This window comes from Taurulus bubalis (assembly GCF_910589615.1).
Source record: "Taurulus bubalis genome assembly, chromosome: 19".
NCBI lineage: Eukaryota > Metazoa > Chordata > Actinopteri > Perciformes > Cottidae > Taurulus > Taurulus bubalis.
The window spans coordinates 20,355,362-20,374,763 of NC_136607.1; the positions used below are offsets into that span (position 1 = coordinate 20,355,362).

The 19,402-nt window shown below is 44.2% G+C and overlaps 4 protein-coding genes across 4 annotated transcripts; all 4 read right to left on the reverse strand.

Moving 5' to 3' along the window:
* Positions 1-1,169: 1,169 nt before the first annotated feature.
* On the reverse strand, positions 1,170-2,878 carry LOC306751641 (zona pellucida sperm-binding protein 3-like; the record flags this gene model as incomplete). Its single annotated transcript, XM_079235255.1, has 9 exons — positions 1,170-1,211; positions 1,306-1,378; positions 1,480-1,565; positions 1,646-1,751; positions 1,827-2,007; positions 2,093-2,181; positions 2,257-2,360; positions 2,438-2,604; positions 2,686-2,878. 9 exons carry the CDS (start codon positions 2,876-2,878, stop codon positions 1,170-1,172), a joined length of 1,041 nt encoding a protein of 346 aa, XP_079091381.1.
* A 2,771-nt stretch (positions 2,879-5,649) lies between these two features.
* Positions 5,650-7,230, reverse strand: LOC306751643 (zona pellucida sperm-binding protein 3-like; the record flags this gene model as incomplete). The annotated part of the gene is made up of 9 exons (XM_079235257.1): positions 5,650-5,691; positions 5,786-5,858; positions 5,960-6,045; positions 6,126-6,231; positions 6,307-6,487; positions 6,573-6,661; positions 6,737-6,840; positions 6,918-7,084; positions 7,167-7,230. The coding sequence occupies 9 exons, from the start codon at positions 7,228-7,230 to the stop codon at positions 5,650-5,652; spliced, it is 912 nt and encodes a 303-aa protein (XP_079091383.1).
* A 2,894-nt stretch (positions 7,231-10,124) lies between these two features.
* LOC306751644 (zona pellucida sperm-binding protein 3-like) lies at positions 10,125-11,706 on the reverse strand (the record flags this gene model as incomplete). Its single annotated transcript, XM_079235258.1, has 9 exons — positions 10,125-10,166; positions 10,261-10,333; positions 10,435-10,520; positions 10,601-10,706; positions 10,782-10,962; positions 11,048-11,136; positions 11,212-11,315; positions 11,393-11,559; positions 11,643-11,706. The coding sequence occupies 9 exons, from the start codon at positions 11,704-11,706 to the stop codon at positions 10,125-10,127; spliced, it is 912 nt and encodes a 303-aa protein (XP_079091384.1).
* Positions 11,707-17,587: 5,881 nt separating this feature from the next.
* LOC306751645 (neuropeptide FF receptor 2) lies at positions 17,588-19,152 on the reverse strand (the record flags this gene model as incomplete). The annotated part of the gene is made up of 3 exons (XM_079235259.1): positions 17,588-18,524; positions 18,631-18,730; positions 18,831-19,152. 3 exons carry the CDS (start codon positions 19,150-19,152, stop codon positions 17,588-17,590), a joined length of 1,359 nt encoding a protein of 452 aa, XP_079091385.1.
* Between the last annotated feature and the right edge of the window lie 250 nt (positions 19,153-19,402).

Genomic DNA, 19,402 nt, shown 5'->3' on the forward strand with positions numbered 1-19,402 from the left:
AATCTGCGCCTCAACAGAAGCTATGAACTCTGCAGGCAGCTCCTGTCACCTCAACTCTTTATGTAGCTTACATGTTCCCGAGCAGATATTCATTGTTTTACATTGATTCTCCACTGCGTCACACAGTAAAGGTAGCATACACACTATATACGTTTGAGTATTTCAGATGGCAGGTTCTATATTAACGAGATGTTCAGATTCAGCAACATGGGCTGAAAGAAGCTGCAGCCTGAGGGATTCTGTGTTAATGCAAACCTTTCACTCCTCAGGGAGTCTGAATATAAAATCTTACTGGAGCTTTAAACTGCAGTTTCAGTTGGGACTGGGTCTAAAAATAATGTCTGTCTGAAGATAGTCAAGTATCAACGCATAGACAGCAGAAGGCATCTGTTAGCAAAGACTTGAGGGTTTACCACAGAAAGACAGATGCTAATGAACAAATAAACCTGCAAGTTGTGTGATTTTAGGATCCTGGAACTTAAAATGTTTTGCAGGTCAACGTTGACGTGACATTTGTGTGCCGATCGCACTAAAACTTTTCGTAAGAAACTGACATTTTTTTTAGTTTACACGTAAACGGAATGATCTTTGGTAAAACTGCCACTCAGTTTTTAGTTAATCACGTTTCTCGCCTGCAACTTGACGCTGTCTGATAATGGGGTCTTCGCTAAGTAGCATACGTTAGCTTGCATAACTTATAATAGTGCTAAGAATCTGCTTGTGCGTATGCTGACGTTAGCATTCAGCCCAAATTGCTTCTGTTGGATGGATGAAAACACTTCCATGCTTTCTTTACATGGACAAGCAAAATAAACGATACGAAATATTCTTTGTTTTCCTCAGGGATAATATTATTTGTCTAATTGGTTTCCCCAGTTGTTCTCTATATTCCAATCCCAAAAAGACTAAAATGTGGAGAGCTTGCAAGTATAGTTATATCTTTATTGGCATTATTACAATCTGAAATGCAGGGCGGCATTACACTTTTAGAAGTAAATAAAACCAATAATAAAAATCACATTCAGATTGAAGGAGCCAGTGAGCGACATGGATCCATTCCTGTTGGAGAACAAAACACCGGGTTAAGTAGTCGTTACCGATTAATGTAAAGTGCAATGTAAAGTTAAAACTTACCTGAAGAATAAGTCAGAAATTCACATCAGTGATGGTCAGTGGCCCGAGGACAGCTTTTTGTGCCATACCATGCTTCCCTGTTTAAAAATACATGAACGGTTTAAGTACAAGTCAAACCACACAAATTGACGACGCAGAAGTCGCACCAATACCTGACGCTAAACTCCTGACCCTCCTGGACTTGCAGTCAGAGTCACAGCAGGCACAGAGGTTGCGGGATGCAGAGTTGTCCAGCTGCGCCCAGCTGTGTTCATGAGGGTCGGAGAAGAAGAGTCGGAACATTATTCTCAGTCAGATTGAGCCCATAGAACCTTCTGTGAATGTGTGTTTCCAGGGACTGTTTACCCATGCTCCTTCACATAGTGGCAGGCCTTCTTGCTGCTGTCCAGGCGGTTGGGATCCCAAGCCACGAGTTTACAGTGGATGAACACCTGTTGAGTGGAGACGTGAGCTTCCAGTTCACACAACAAAGCCCTGAATCTAAAAATGAACGTGCAAAAGTTAGCATTACCTCGTCGCCGAGACCAAACCTAAATGCTTGAAGGGAAAGGTGGATCTCCGTTGATTTTTGCCTTTGTTCGAATTTGGAGCGCGATACCAGACTGTCCACAAGACACCTGTGAGGGTCAAACAGTCGTCGTGTTACGTCTGAGTTCAGGACAACAAAATGATGCAACGTGAAGCCAGATTACCCGTCATTGGCGATTATCTGGTATAAAGCGCTTCCCGGCTGCAGCTCCGGTGTGGTCGACGCTACGCATTGCTCAAGAAACAGCAGCAAGGGCTGATGGGTCTTCTGCGTCACGCTGGCCATGATCGGGATAAAGGAGCCCAGGGCAAAGGTAGTGGATTCAGCAGGGCCGGAGAAGTCGGCTACAGCAGTAAAGAGGAGAGTCGATACGTTACAGGAGTCACCGGGAGAGCCGCCACCTGCAGTGAAGTCACGCTTCACACCCACCATTCATGAGGCCGAAGTGGAACTCTAGATCTCCGAAGCCGTACGTGTTGAAAATTGGGGTGTAAAGCCGAGGGTACCAGTCTTCAGGCCTGCAACAAAACCAATGCCGTAAAGCAACAGCTGCCATTTTAGCAAACTCAATGTGAAGTAGTGTGAACAGCCACCTCTCATATGAACAGACGACAAGGTGAGTGAAGGCCAGAGCGTCAGAGTCATGAGGGGAACTGTAGGTCAGATCATTGGTGAACATCAAGAGATCCCCAGTTACCTACGAGAGACACAAGTTACCGCGCTGCAGGGAATACAGAGGACTCGACTTGCAGGTAATGTGGAGCTTCTACGCACAATTCTCCTGAAGTTACAATCCTCGAAGTTCACGGCGAAGACGGCCTCGGTGGCCGAGAAGCTGGTGGGGAAGCAGTTCCCCAGACGGAAGAGCGAGGGGTCGGCCCGGGACCGGCCCACCCTCCACACCAGGGTCACAGCATCGGCTCCGCAGTCCAGCTGCATGTCTGGAAGGAGACGCAACACAAAGGCAAGTTGCTACTGAAGAAAAAAACAAAACTTTTTCCAGCATTTTGTTAGAATATTACCTGCATACACTGACACGGCGGCAGCAGCAGCCAGGCTCCAGAGCAGTGCACCTTGCCAGAAGAAAGCCATCATGACTGGATGCTGGCTCTGGGCAGTGGGGGTGTTTTTATTCCTTGTTACCGGGGCAATTTTCATCAAGACAACCTCTTTCAGCTGGTGAGTGTCCACAGCCTCAGGTGCAGAGGCCGTCATACTTCTTCTTCTTCTCTTTAGTGTTATTGGCGGACTACACACCAACGTTTATGGTGCATACCGCCACCTACTGTACCGGAGTGTAACACCCGAGTTGTTCTCTGTATACCTGTAGTCCAATCCCACATACGTAATTGTATTAAATATGTTATTAAGTATACATATATATAAGTAATTGGACAAACTAACATAATAGTGAATATAATGATCATTATAAATACTTGGAGGAAAATCCTTTGCAGTCAATGATTGCCTGAAGTCTTTCACGCAAGGTCATCACCAAACATTGAGTTTCCTCCCTTGAGATGCTTTGCCAGGCCTTTACTGCAGCCCCTCCAGGTGCTGCTTGTTTGTGGGTCCTTCTGCCTTCACGTTTATCTCAAGTAAATGAAAAGCATGCTCACTTGAGTTGAGATCACGTGACTGACTTGGCCATTGAAGAATATTCCATTTATTTGCCTTAAGCTCTTGGGCTCTTTTCACAGTCGGTTTTGGGTCATTATCCGTACTGAGAAGTGCCGTCCAATCAGTTTTGCCGCATTTGGCTGAATCTGAGCAGATAGTAAACCCCTAAAAACCTCAAAACTCATCCTGCTACTTCTCAATAGCTACAACATGCTCAATGAACACCAGTGGCCAAGTTCCTTTGATAGCCATACAAGCCCATGGCACTGTGCCACCATGTTAAATTAGTGATGTGATTTTCTTCGGATCAGGAGCGGTTTCTTTCCTCCTTACACTTTTCGCTTCCCATCATTCTGGAACAAGTTAACCTTAGTTTCATCTTCCAAAGAACCGTCATCTAAAACTCAGGATTATCCAGCCTTTTCATCTGGCAAAGTCTAATCTGGCCTTCCTGTTCTTCAGTGTTCCACCTTGTTGTAAACCCTCTGTATTCAGATTCATGAAGACATCTCTTGATTGTAGACGTTGACAATGATGCCTACCTGGTCCAGAGTGTTCATGTTATGAAGGGTTTTTCTCCAACAAGGACAGAATCAGTTCATCTACTTTACACCTCTTCCGTGTTCTTCCAGGCCTTTCGGGGTTGGTGAGCTTGCCACAGTAGATTCTGTATTTTTAAGAATTTACCAAACAATCCTAATGTTTCTGCCCCATCGGTTGTGTAGCTTTTCAGCCTTTAAGGACATCCTTCACTTGCATTGACACCCATTTGGTCCTCATGCTGAGAGTTCCCTGCATCAGTTACCAAAAACATTTTGAAATCTCTAGGGCTGCAACAACGAATCGATAAAATCGATTAGCAAAAGTGTTGGCAACGAATTTCATTATCGATTCGTTGTGTCGCGCGATTATTACAGCAGTCATAAAGTCGCGGAGAAAAAAAAAAAAGAGCGGAGCAGAGCAACTGGCCGCCAGCGTGTCTGAGATTGGAGTGAGAGACTGAGAAATGCTGAGGTTGTGATCTTAGCAAAAATAGAACATCTTGGATGTGACGTGTCGAGTCTTGGCCAACCAGCGTTAAGATGTCTACAGCGGCGTCATTTCCCTCAAGCTAGCTATCACGTTAGCTAACGTGTTTTGGTTGTCGTTAAAGTTACGTTCCGTTACAGTTCAGTCTTGCTTGTAGAAAACCGTAACGTGGTGAAACATGCCGTCACCCCCCGGTCTGGTTCAGTTCACGCTGTCACTCGCTAACGTTAAACCGGCACACCGGAGGATCTGGCTGCAGGTTGTTTTTTTACTCAAAGTAGACTGAATCAAATCACGTAGTTGGGCTTAGCCAACAACGTCAGTTCGTGGTCGTAAGAGGCCCAGAATGAAATAGTTTAAGGAAGAGGACTCTATATGGAGCACAGCTTGATGCAGAGCTGAGATGAGGTGGAGCTGGGCCTGGAGGTTTCGGTCAAAACAGACGTGAGAGGAGCAGTACAGCTTCCCTCTGTCCCAGTGTTTCATACATATTGATAAAGCAGCCTCTGCTCCAAGGAGATCAATTACAGTAAAAAAAAAAAAAAGGGCCCACATTTGGCAGATCTAAAGCATACATGTATGTTTTTAGTGTTAGTCCATTTTAATCTAATTTGTTTAATTAACAGCTCAGGGATGTTCAAGGAGCAACCTGTTTTGCACTGTCACTTCTGTTTTTGAACAAATGGTTGGAAATTAATGTTTTTTTTAAATCCAATAAAAAAAACGATTATTAAAATAGCCGTTAGTTCCAGCCCTAGAAATCTCCAGACCTATACCGAGGAACAGGCCACCCAACCATTTGTAAGATAATGGTCCAATTACTTCTGAGAGTAAAAATGGTTGCAATTCCTAGACTGTTAATGTGATAGTTTTGTTACTTATTGAAATAGCTGAACGTCTACTACTTCAACCACATATTGACTGCTTTAAAATCTATGGCAGTCACGCAAATAAGTAACATTTCAAATACTTATGGACCTGACTGCATGTGGTTCAAGATAATGTAGGTTTCTTGAAAATAAAACACTGAAGCGCAAACAAAACACATCTTTAAGACAACTACCAGCAGAAGACTAAAACGTGGAGAGCTTTCAAGTATAGTTACATCTTTATTGGCATTATTACAATCTGAAATGCAGGGAGGCATTACACTTTTAGAAGTTTATAAAACCAATAATAAAAATCCAATTCAGATTGAAGGAGCCAGTGAGCAACATGGATCCATTCCTGTTGGAGAACAAAACACCGGGTTAAGTAGTCGTTACCGATTAATGTAAAGTGCAATGTAAAGTTAAAACTTACCTGAAGAATAAGTCAGAAATTCACATCAGTGATGGTCAGTGGCCCGAGGACAGCTTTTTGTGCCATACCATGCTTCCCTGTTTAAAAATACATGAACGGTTTAAGTACAAGTCAAACCACACAAGTTGACGACGCAGAAGTCGCACCAATACCTGACGCTAAACTCCTGACCCTCCTGGACTTGCAGTCAGAGTCACAGCAGGCACAGAGGTTGCGGGATGCAGAGTTGTCCAGCTGCTCCCAGCTGTGTTCATGAGGGTCGGAGAAGAAGAGTCGGAACATTATTCTCAGTCAGATTGAGCCCATAGAACCTTCTGTGAATGTGTGTTTCCAGGGACTGTTTACCCATGCTCCTTCACATAGTGGCAGGCCTTCTTGCTGCTGTCCAGGCGGTTGGGATCCCAAGCCACGAGTTTACAGTGGATGAACACCTGTTGAGTGGAGACGTGAGCTTCCAGTTCACACAACAAAGCCCTGAATCTAAAAATGAACGTGCAAAAGTTAGCATTACCTCGTCGCCGAGCCCAAACCTAAAGGCTTGAAGGGAAAGGTGGATCTCCGTTGATTTTTGCCTTTGTTCGAATTTGGAGCGCGATACCAGACTGTCCACAAGACACCTGTGAGGGTCAAACAGTCTTTGTGTTACGTCTGAGTTCAGGACAACAAAATGATGCAACGTGAAGCCAGATTACCCGTCATTGGCGATTATCGGGTATAAAGCGCTTCCCGGCTGCAGCTCCGGTGTGGTTGCCGCTACGCATTGCTCAAGAAACAGCAGCAAGGGCTGATGGGTCTTCTGCGTCACGCTGGCCATGATCGGGATAAAGGAGCCCAGGGCAAAGGTAGTGGATTCAGCAGGGCCGGAGAAGTCGGCTACAGCAGTAAAGAGGAGAGTCGATACGTTACAGGAGTCACCGGGAGAGCCGCCACCTGCAGTGAAGTCACGCTTCACACCCACCATTCATGAGGCCGAAGTGGAACTCTAGATCTCCGAAGCCGTACGTGTTGAAAATTGGGGTGTAAAGCCGAGGGTACCAGTCTTCAGGCCTGCAACAAAACCAATGCCGTAAAGCAACAGCTGCCATTTTAGCAAACTCAATGTGAAGTAGTGTGAACAGCCACCTCTCATATGAACAGACGACAAGGTGAGTGAAGGCCAGAGCGTCAGAGTCATGAGGGGAACTGTAGGTCAGATCATTGGTGAACATCAAGAGATCCCCAGTTACCTACGAGAGACACAAGTTACCGCGCTGCAGGGAATACAGAGGACTCGGCTTGCAGGTAATGTGGAGCTTCTACGCACAATTCTCCTGAAGTTACAATCCTCGAAGTCCACGGCAAAGACGGCCTCGGTGGCCGAGAAGCTGGTGGGGAAGCAGTTCCCCAGACGGAAGAGCGAGGGGTCGGCCCGGGACCGGCCCACCCTCCACACCAGGGTCACAGCATCGGCTCCGCAGTCCAGCTGCATGTCTGGAAGGAGACGCAACACAAAGGCAAGTTGCTACTGAAGAAAAAAAACAAAACCTTTTCCAGCATTTTGTTAGAATATTACCTGCATACACTGACACGGCAGCAGCCAGGCTCCAGAGCAGTGCACCTTGCCAGAAGAAAGCCATCATGACTGGATGCTGGCTCTGGGCAGTGGGGGTGTTTTTATTCCTTGTTACCGGGGCAATTATCATCAAGACAACCTCTTTCAGCTGGTGAGTGTCCACAGCCTCAGGTGCAGAGGCCGTCATACTTCTTCTTCTTCTCTTTAGTGTTATTGGCTGACTACAAACCAACGTTTATGGTGCATACCGCCACCTACTGTACCGGAGTGTAACACCCGAGTTGTTCTCTGTATATCTGTAGTCCAATCCCACATACGTAATTGTATTAAATATGTTATTAAGTATACATATATATAAGTAATTGGACAAACTAACATAATAGTGAATATAATGATCATTATAAATACTTGGAGGAAAATCCTTTGCAGTCAATGATTGCCTGAAGTCTTTCACGCAAGGTCATCACCAAACACTGAGTTTCCTCCCTTGAGATGCTTTGCCAGGCCTTTACTGCAGCCCCTCCAGGTGCTGCTTGTTTGTGGATCTTTCTGCCTTCACTTTATCTCAAGTAAATGAAAAGCATGCTCACTTGAGTTGAGATCACGTGACTGACTTGGCCATTGAAGAATATTCTATTTATTTGCCTTAAGCTCTTGGGCTCTTTTCACAGTAGGTTTTGGGTCATTATCCGTACTGAGAAGTGCCGTCCAATCAGTTTTGCCGCATTTGGCTGAATCTGAGCAGATAGTAAACCCCTAAAAACCTCAAAACTCATCCTGCTACTTCTCAATAGCTACAACATGCTCAATGAACACCAGTGGCCAAGTTCCTTTGATAGCCATACAAGCCCATGGCACTGTGCCACCAAGTTAAATTAGTGATGTGATTTTCTTCGGATCAGGAGCGGTTTCTCTCCTCCTAACACTTTTCGCTTCCCATCATTCTGGTACAAGTTAACCTTAGTTTCATCTTCCAAAGAACCGTCATCTAAAACTCAGGCTTATCCAGCCTTTTTATCTGGCAAAGTCTAATCTGGCCTTCCGCATTCCACCTTGTTGTAAACCCTTTATATTCAGATTCATGAAGGCATCTCTTGATTGTAGACGTTGACAATGATGCCTACCTGGTCCAGAGTGTTCATGTTATGAAGGGTTTTTCTCCAACAAGGACAGAATTAGTTCATCTACTTTACACCTCTTCCGTGTTCTTCCAGGCCTTTCGGGGTTGGTGAGCTTGCCACAGTAGATTCTGTATTTTTAAGAATTTACCAAACAATCCTAATGTTTCTGCCCCATCGGTTGTGTAGCTTTTCAGCCTTTAAGGACATCCTTCACTTGCATTGACACCCATTTGGTCCTCATGCTGAGAGTTCCCTGCATCAGTTACCAAAAACATTTTGAAATCTCTAGGGCTGCAACAACGAATCGATATAATTCGTTTAGCAAAAGTGTTGGCAACGAATTTCATTATCGATTCGTTGTGTCGCGCGATTATTACAGCAGTCATAAAGTCGCGGAGAGAAAAAAAAAAGAGCAGAGCAACTGGCCGCCAGCGTGTCTGAGATTGGAGTGAGAGACTGAGAAACGTCTAGATCTTGATCTTAGCAAAAATAGAACATCTTGGATGTGACGTGTCGAGTCTTGGCCAACCAGCGTTAAGATGTCTACAGCGGCTTCATTTCCCTCAAGCTAGCTATCACGTTAGCTAACGTGTTTTGGTTGTCGTTAAAGTTACGTTCCGTTACAGTTCAGTCTTGCTTGTAGAAAATCGTAACGTGGTGAAACATGCCGTCACCCCCCGGTCTGGTTCAGTTCACGCTGTCACTCGTTAACGTTTAATCGACACCGGAGGATCTGGCTGCAGGTTGTTTTTTTACTCAAAGTAGACTGAATCAAATCACGTAGTTGGGCTTAGCCAACAATGTCAGTTCGTGGTCGTAAGAGGCCCAGAATTAAATAGTTTAAGGAAGGACTCTATTTGGAGCACAGCTTGATGCAGAGCTGAGATGAGATGGAGCTGGGCCTGGAGGTTTCGGTCAAAACAGACGTGAGAGGAGCAGTACAGCTTCCCTCTGTCCCAGTGTTTCATACATATTGATAAAGCAAGGCATGCTAAAGCAGCCTCTGCTCCAAGGAGATCAATTACTGTAAAAAAAAAAAAAAGGGCCCACATTTGGCAGATGTAAAGCATACATGTATGTTTTTAGTGTTAGTCCATTTTAATCTAATTTGTTTAATTAACAGCTCAGGGATGTTCAAGGAGCAACCTGTTTGTGCGTTCTGAACATGTTTTGCACTGTCACTTCCGTTTTTGAACAAAGGGTTGGAAAGTAATGTTTTGCTTTTCTATCCGAGTCATCGAAAAATAAGCAACCGATAATAAAATAGTCGTTAGTTGCAGCCCTAGAAATCTCCAGACCTATACCGAGGAACAGGCCACCCAACCATTTGTAAGATAATGGTCCAATTACTTCTGAAAAAGTGTAAAAATGGTTGCAATTCCTATACTGTTAATGTGATAGTTTGGTTATTTATTGAAATAGCTGAACGTCTACTACTTCAACCACATATTGACTGCTTTCAAATCTATGGCAGTCACGCAAATAATTAACATTTCAAAAACTTATGGACCTGACTGCATGTGGTTCAAGATAATGTAGGTTTCTTGAAAATAAAAAACTGAAGCGCAAACAAAACACATCTTTAAGACAACTACCAGCAGAAGAATAAAACGTGGAGAGCTTTCAAGTATAGTTATATCTTTATTGGCATTACACTTTTAGAAGTTTATAAAACCAATAATAAAAATCCAATTCAGATTGAAGGAGCCAGTGAGCAACATGGATCCATTCCTGTTGGAGAACAAAACACCGGGTTAAGTAGTCGTTAACGATTAATGTAAAGTGCAATTATTAAAACTTACCTGAAGAATAAGTCAGAAATTCACATCAGTGATGGTCAGTGGCCCGAGGACAGCTTTTTGTGCCATACCATGCTTCCCTGTTTAAAAATACATGAACGGTTTAAGTACAAGTCAAACCACACAAGTTGACGACGCAGAAGTCGCACCAATACCTGACGCTAAACTCCTGACCCTCCTGGACTTGCAGTCAGAGTCACAGCAGGCACAGAGGTTGCGGGATGCAGAGTTGTCCAGCTGCTCCCAGCTGTGTTCATGAGGGTCGGAGAAGAAGAGTCGGAACATTATTCTCAGTCAGATTGAGCCCATAGAACCTTCTGTGAATGTGTGTTTCCAGGGACTGTTTACCCATGCTCCTTCACATAGTGGCAGGCCTTCTTGCTGCTGTCCAGGCGGTTGGGATCCCAAGCCACGAGTTTACAGTGGATGAACACCTGTTGAGTGGAGACGTGAGCTTCCAGTTCACACAACAAAGCCCTGAATCTAAAAATGAACGTGCAAAAGTTAGCATTACCTCGTCGCCGAGACCAAACCTAAAGGCTTGAAGGGAAAGGTGGATCTCCGTTGATTTTTGCCTTTGTTCGAATTTGGAGCGCGATACCAGACTGTCCACAAGACACCTGTGAGGGTCAAACGGTCGTCGTGTTACGTCTGATTTCAGGACAACAAAATGATGCAACGTGAAGCCAGATTACCCGTCATTGGCGATTATCTGGTATAAAGCGCTTCCCGGCTGCAGCTCCGGTGTGGTCGCCGCTACGCATTGCTCAAGAAACAGCAGCAAGGGCTGATGGGTCTTCTGCGTCACGCTGGCCATGATCGGGATAAAGGAGCCCAGGGCAAAGGTAGTGGATTCAGCAGGGCCGGAGAAGTCGGCTACAGCAGTAAAGAGGAGAGTCGATACGTTACAGGAGTCACCGGGAGAGCCGCCACCTGCAGTGAAGTCACGCTTCACACCCACCATTCATGAGGCCGAAGTGGAACTCTAGATCTCCGAAGCCGTACGTGTTGAAAATTGGGGTGTAAAGCCGAGGGTACCAGTCTTCAGGCCTGCAACAAAACCAATGCCGTAAAGCAACAGCTGCCATTTTAGCAAACTCAATGTGAAGTAGTGTGAACAGCCACCTCTCATATGAACAGACGACAAGGTGAGTGAAGGCCAGAGCGTCAGAGTCATGAGGGGAACTGTAGGTCAGATCATTGGTGAACATCAAGAGATCCCCAGTTACCTACGAGAGACACAAGTTACCGCGCTGCAGGGAATACAGAGGACTCGACTTGCAGGTAATGTGGAGCTTCTACGCACAATTCTCCTGAAGTTACAATCCTCGAAGTTCACGGCGAAGACGGCCTCGGTGGCCGAGAAGCTGGTGGGGAAGCAGTTCCCCAGACGGAAGAGCGAGGGGTCGGCCCGGGACCGGCCCACCCTCCACACCAGGGTCACAGCATCGGCTCCGCAGTCCAGCTGCATGTCTGGAAGGAGACGCAACACAAAGGCAAGTTGCTACTGAAGAAAAAAAAAAAAAACTTTTTCCAGCATTTTGTTAGAATATTACCTGCATACACTGACACGGCAGCAGCCAGGCTCCAGAGCAGTGCACCTTGCCAGAAGAAAGCCATCATGACTGGATGCTGGCTCTGGGCAGTGGGGGTGTTTTTATTCCTTGTTACCGGGGCAATTATCATCAAGACAACCTCTTTCAGCTGGTGAGTGTCCACAGCCTCAGGTGCAGAGGCCGTCATACTTCTTCTTCTTCTCTTTAGTTTTATTGGCTGACTACAAACCAAAGTTTATGGTGCATACCGCCACCTACTGTACCGGAGTGTAACACCATGACTTCATGACATTTGTCATTTTAAACACACTTTCTACACTGAACTTCCTGTACTTATCAGCACATGTTCAACAGTTTCATTACAGCTGCATATCTGACTTTTATCCTAATCTTAATCTGCAAAAATTAACTTCTTCTCTACATTTAGTGTCAACACTTCTCACTTTGTTATCATTCCTACTCTTATTCTCATTATTTGAAATGTCTTGCCAATATGTTATTATTCTGTGTCGTATTACTGATTTAGCTTCTGACCTCCCAAAACTCATTTCTAAAATATCATTTTTGTTAAAGGACATTTTTAGCAAGTTTATCCGTAACCTCACTCCCATCTATTCTAATATGTACCCAACATACGTGTGTGTGTGTGTGTGTGTGTGTGTGTGTGTGTGTGTGTGTGTGTGTGTGTGTGTGTGTGTGAAGATTCAGAGACTGACAGTGACTTTGAAGAAGAGGAGGAAAATCAGCTAATTCCAAAATGATGCTCTGACCTCAAGGTTCTATGTTCTGACCTCAGGGTTATTTGCTTTGTATTGATTTTCTTAGATATATATATATATATATATATATATATATATATATATATATATATATATATATATATATATATATATAAAGAAAGATGTGCACACTACATGTACATAAGGGTATATATGCGTATACATACAAATACATATACGCACATAAACACATATACACCCTCACATATAAATAGTGTTAATTCCCCCCTCATACATCTTCAAATATTATACAAGGGAATATATTACGATACAGTTCCATACATCGTTGGATAAGATAGTTTTTTCTCTAGCACCATGTATTCCAGCTATTGAGAGTTCCATGTTCACAACATCAGCATAACTAGCTAACCACTGGCGTTTCCTATAGTATGAGGTGGACTCTAGCGCATGGCCAGCATTGTTTTTGCGGCTGTCAGGCTGGTTTATAAGATGCGTTTTAGATGCTGTGATCATTCCAGTCCGGAAAAATCATTTAGAAGCAGCACAGCAGGGGTGCATGGAACTACATAGTTCAGCATCTTTGTCAATATATATATATATATATATATATATATATATATATATATATATATATATATATATATATATATATATATACGTATATATATATATATATATATATATATATATATATATATATATATACGTATATATATATATATATATATATATGTATATATATATATATATATATATATATATATATATATATATATACATATATATATATTAAGTATAATTTAATTGTATAGTTCATGCTCCCATTCTTGCACTCCTTGTATGTGAAAACATACAAGGCAATAAATGATTCTGATTCTGATTGAAAGCTCATATCATAATATTTTTGCAGGGTTCCTCGGGTAGAACGAGAGTAACTGAATGAATCGATGTCCAAGTGTCAGAAGTAAAAAGATCCTCTCAGAGCAGCAGATAACAGAGTGCTAAAAGGCGTGTGGGCTCACCGTCAACAGCTCTGGGAAACAAAGTGGCTTATGATGGAAACGGCACATGAAATGATACGCAGACCTAATGGAGGAGGACAGAGACGCTGCTGAAGGTGGAGACGCACTAATGGCTTCTGGAGATTAGTGCGCCCAGGAGGGGACTCTAATCTGTGGAGACAATCCATTTCTCTGTACCAACAGGAAACACATTTAATACATCATGGTGGCCTTTGCTAATCCCCTTTCATATCAGCTGATCACATTCAACCTCATTATTTTTTTCATGGTCGGTCTTTGGAGGAAAATGTCAACACCAACATTTAATTTAAATTGTACGCTTCAGGTTTTTTTATTTTTATTTTGCATCATTTATGACATGTTTGTATTTATTTTTGCCTTTTTTTCAAACAGTCCCTCCCTGAGGATGACTGCCAGCTATTTCATTTATTTATTTCTCTGTCGAAAGAGACGGAACTATTGAACACTAAGTTTCCAAGTCCTTTTTCCGATTCTTTTATCCGCCATCATTGACTACAGGGAACACAAGGAACCAACAACTGTACTCCTGTTTCTGGTACGCATTACAATGTCTCTTCTTGATGTGCACATAAAAGTAAGACAGCTGCATGTGCGACTAACTGACCCGAGCTCTGTCTACGAGTATTTCTATCCATTCAATCTGACATTACAGCCGTGGTCGGTGCAGACACACCTGTCTGTAGTGCTCTTGTTGAACAGGTGTAATATCACCAGTGGTGATCATCACCTCAGTGCAACTCATTTCAAAGCACTCCGTCTCTGTCCATCTGTTGGAGGATTTCAGAGTTGCTGTTAGAGGAGATCACTTTGACCCAGAGGTCATTTCACGTCTCTTCCCTCTGTGATCCCGTGGTCACTCCTCTGTCGTTCAGGTCTACTTAACCCATGCATGTTGTCTTGTCTGTATCAGATGTGCAGCTGTCCTGCAGGCGCCCTGTAGCTGCAATACACACGATGAAGGCCGGCCAAATCAACCCCTTTGTGAGCGGGCCTCTCCGTCCAGGAGCCTGGTGGGCGGAGCTTGTTTGTGAGAATAAATATCTCCTTTACTTAGAAATGCATCCATAGTTTATAAAGGATAGTTACTAGAAGTTATCACACATATCTGGCATGCTATATGTTTGAAGCCCAATCAGCCGGCACAGTCCCAGGTGAGTGTGGCGCAGACTAACATGTCCTCCTGGCAGCTCCGGTGTTTTAGGACATTAATTCAGAGGATTTGTTGACAAAAAGATGAATATGTAATACAGGAGGCTTACCCGTTTAGACAGAAGAGTTTTAAGTCGTAAAAATAAACCGCAGGGAAATAGAAGAAAAATACTTAAATTTGTAAACCAATCCCAAAGTCATGTTTTTGTAATGAAGTCATATATTTACCGACCACTTTTCCTCTCCTGTAACCTTTACTCGTTCTCTGAAGCATTGCTGCTGCCATGTAGGAATAATAATCAACAGCAGCAACGTTCTGTCTTGCAACTGCTCATTTTATTTTTTCATTATAGAAAACTATCAGAAAGCAGCAGAGAACATTGGGAGTAAAATATCGCTAATCATATCTTCTTCAAATACAGATATCAAAGTATGTAATGAGCCAAAATATGAATGTGTATAAAGACAGACAGGTTCACACATGCGGTTGCATCCATGCACTTTCAGTTTGATCCTTTTAGGATTCCTTACATCCTTCTTGTGGTGATAAAAGAAAGAAGCCTGTCCATTGCGATCTATGTGGCGATAAGCTGAGAACCCAAAAAATATATTAAAGTACAGCAAATATCATCAAAATAATCTGAAATATACTGATCCAGTATTGATTATATGTGTGCATATCATGGCTCGATCTTTTGATTATTCTCCAACGCAGACGCAGTTTCCCACTTTTTGTCATTTTACATTCTGAGCTTCATTTTAAAGCTAATTTTAATTCATCGTCCAAAACTGCCTTTTGTCACTTCACACTATAGCGAAGGTGAGACCTGTCCTGAGGCAACAAGATGCAGAACACAGCATTCATATTTAGTTTCTAGTCATCTTCAGGACTGTGAGTGTTGTACGCTGGCCCAATGCAAAGCTACCGACCAATCAGAACGCAGTATTAACAGAAGTTAAGAGATCATGTACCTTCCTGTCTTACCACTCTGGCTCCCTGCGTCTTATCACATTGATTTTAAAAGTCTTCCTCTTCATTTGTCGGGCACTAAAAGGCCTCCTCCCCTTTAATACCAGACCCCCGGTCGCTTTATGATCTTCCATAAACCCCAAGAGCCTCAGCTGCTCGTTTAACCGCTCCCAAGGTTATTATAATACTTTAATCCTTCATGACAATATGAAACACTCTGCCTTTAAATATCAGAATTGCTGACTCAGTGACTAAGTGTGAAGTGACAACTCAAATGCATCTTTTTAATATTGCCTCTAACTGACAACTTTTATGATTTTATTCATTTTTTGATGATAAAAACACACATTTTCTCCCTTCCCTTGTGTGTTTTATTTGTTATGCTGCATTGAATTGTGATGAATAAATAAAGGTTAATTATTTATTCATTATAATTTGTCAAATTTTTAAAGGCCTTAAAGGTGGAGGGTATTTTTTCCCGCCCAGTGTCTCCAAACGTATGTGTGTATCGTCAAGGTCTAATAAAGTTCCTCATAAAACATGAGAAAACACAATGTTTTGAAAATATATTTTAAATAGTAATAAATACATATTATTAATTAATTATCCTAATACAAAAAACATATAAATACATAATAATAATAATCATGTTTGCTAGTTTGTGTTCTTCTTTTGGATGCTCCATAGCACCCCTAGTGGCAGAAAACTCAAGATTTAAGATTTTGGCACAAAAACACATTGTTTTTGCTGATAGTGAGTTAATACAAGCATTTTATAATGAAGATCTATTTAATATGAGCACTCTTAGCTGGACATGCTATCAGCATCAGCACTGATTAATTACATCATTGCATGAGGAAAAAGGGCACAAACTCTATTATCCAGAAAATATCTTTAATTTGACAACAATGCTGTACATGTACACAGACATTAGCGTTGCAATAACAACATAACACTCTCATTCTGTGGCACGATAGTGTTGATTTAAAGTTATTTCATCATCTTTATCTGCTCTACTTTCAGGTGAGGTTCTACTTTGCACACTTCTTCCTCTTCTTTCCTCCTCATGAATGCTAATGTGTGCTAGTATGCTAATCCATGTAACTCTTATCTCTTTTGACATGGCGGTGTTTTAAAAAGGTTCACAGGAAGCAGGAGACGAGGAGGCAGGGAGAAGCTTTCCAAGGGAGCCTGTGATCCTCTTCCCCGGCTGCCGCTCGTCACAGCCGGCGGTTCGATGCCATCGCCTCGAGGCTCTAGATAGAACATGCACTCATCCGACTGGAGGAGTCTCATCTCGCCGCCGTGCACTTCACCCCATGGCAGGTGTGCTGTTCCTTGCACGGTATCTCTTAAATTGCCAAAAATGCATTCGTCCTGAAACATTAAAAACTTTCCGGAGTTGGAGTTATATGTTCGGAGCGATAAAAGTCGAACTGCGCCAATCTCACAGGTATCATCACCTGCAAAGGGGGATTTGTAACTGGCGTTAACAAAGTATGATAGGTTTACTTTACAGTTTACTTTACAGTGTGTGAACAACAAAACCACAATCCAAAAGAATCAACACAAAGAAATCTCATGCCACCTTCCGCTGCTGCACATTAACATCCTCCAACTGGCCAACAACAGGCTTTTATTGTGAAGGAATCACAGGAAACACATAATGCAACTACCAAACTTCAAAGTGACCGGCTGCACATCTCTAAACGCAGATACAGTTGCTCTCCTTGTGTATTTCAGACAAAGCATATACTAATAACGATGTATTTTTACACTTTGATTGTTGCTGATTTAGAATATTTAAGCTTTTAAACCAAAATTTGCTTTCTTTATCTTGTTCTTTGCTTAATACACTCCACAAAACACACTTCAGACGGATTCACGACGACAAAGCTTGCGGTCCTTGCGAGAACATTCACTTCCCAGATAGATGTACATGGAGTTTAATCAGGTACGTCTGAGTCCTAATCTTCATTGAAATGCAGCACATGGTTCTCCAGGAGCCTCAGGGTCGTGTGAACGTGTCCAGGTTCAGGCGCTCTAAACATGGGACACCTTTTCCAGGTCCTCCATGGCCAGGTCCTGCTCTTTGTTGGGACTTCTAGCAGCCAGGCTCCCTCCTTCCGGACCTGAGCACTTCCCATTGCCCACTAACACTGACTTGACTCCTGAGCGCCGCCTACTGAGGACAGCGGTCTGCACTGGGAGCACTGGGAGCACTGGGAGCGCTGGGAGCACGGCGTTCCCCCGGATCCGGTTGGAGTAGGTCCTCTGGCGCCTGATGCCCTCGGAGCACAGCTGGAATTTGAAAGCGGCCTGAAAGCCTCTGCGGAAGTTCTCGTTGAAGAACCCGTAGATGATGGGGTTGACGCTGCTGTTGAAGAAGGCCAACCAGTGAGCCAACGGGTACGCGTAGATGTTGATGACGCGGTACTGGTGCTCCGTCAGGCTGCCGTAGTCGCTCAGCATCATCAGCGTCCACAGAGGAAGCCAGGACAAGATGAAGAGCAGCGCCACCACCAGCAGCATCATTATCACCCGGTTCTTCCTCTTGGAAACGGCGCGACGGCCCTCCGCGCTCGGCTTGCGGTGGCCGCCGCCGCCGCTGCCGCCGCCGTCCTCGGACACGCTCCCGCTGGCCCTCGTCTGAGGAATGGCCGTCTTGCAGAGGGCGACGCCGATGCGGGCGTACATGATGACGATGAGGCTGAGCGGAGCCAGGTAGATGTTAGCGAAGAGGACGGTGGTGTAGATCTTACGCATCTCCTGATTGGGCCAGTTCTCCCGGCACCAGTAGAACGGGCGCGTGTCGTTGTTGCCGCTGATCACGATCCGCACCCTCTGCTCCTTGGTGACCTGCAGCATGACCCCCGAGGGACACATGATGGACACGGCGAGGACCCAGATGACCACGATGATTAGCTTTGAGGTGGCGATGGTCAGCTTCTGCTTGAAAGGGTAGACGATGCAGCGGAACCTGACGCAAGGGGGATTGCAGGAAATGCACGAGGGGGAAAATAAGTCTTTTGCAAGCATAATAATAATGAAAGCATCATAACCAGCAATGCTGTCCCGGCCCTTACCTGTCAACGGATATTGCCACCAGCGTGAACACAGACGCCGACACGGATATCCCTTGAACCATACCGCTCAGCTTACACAGGACGCTGCCGAACGGCCATCCTGCAGGAGAAGAGAAGAAGAAAAGACAAAACACACTTCCTCCTTTCATAAGCTTTGATTCAGCCATAACATCAGATGTGGGAATCAAACGGATCCTGACCCGTGATGATGTTGTCCACCAGCGTGGTCGGCATGCAGAAGATGCCGACCAGCAGGTCGCTGATGGCGAGGTTGAGGATGAAGAGGTTGGTGACCGAGCGCATGTTGCGGCTGCGCAGCACGATGAAGCACACCACCCCGTTGCCCGCCATGCACACCAGGAAGATGAGCAGGTAGGACACGGTGAAGACCGCGGCCACGGAGGGATTGTGCAGGTAGAAATCCACGTAGGTGACGCTCTGCCGGGTCCGAGGGGTTTCCAGCAATCTGGAGGAGTTGGAAGGGTTGGAGCCCTCCCAGGTGGCGTTGAACATCTGGGTCATGGCGATATCTGTGCGTGGGAGAGACACACGGATTACCTTTCATGTGCATGCGCTTTGGCTTCGACACCCAATATCCATTCACTGATGATAGAAGCAGAACACATTCCAGTCGGAGGGCATTCCTGCAGAGCACAACAGGGAATCAATTGGTAATCACATAAAACAATACGACCCTTCCAGAAATCAATAGTCCAATTCTTGTTTTTTTTCTTCTTCTTCTTCTCTTTATCACCGCGGGTTGATTCTGGCG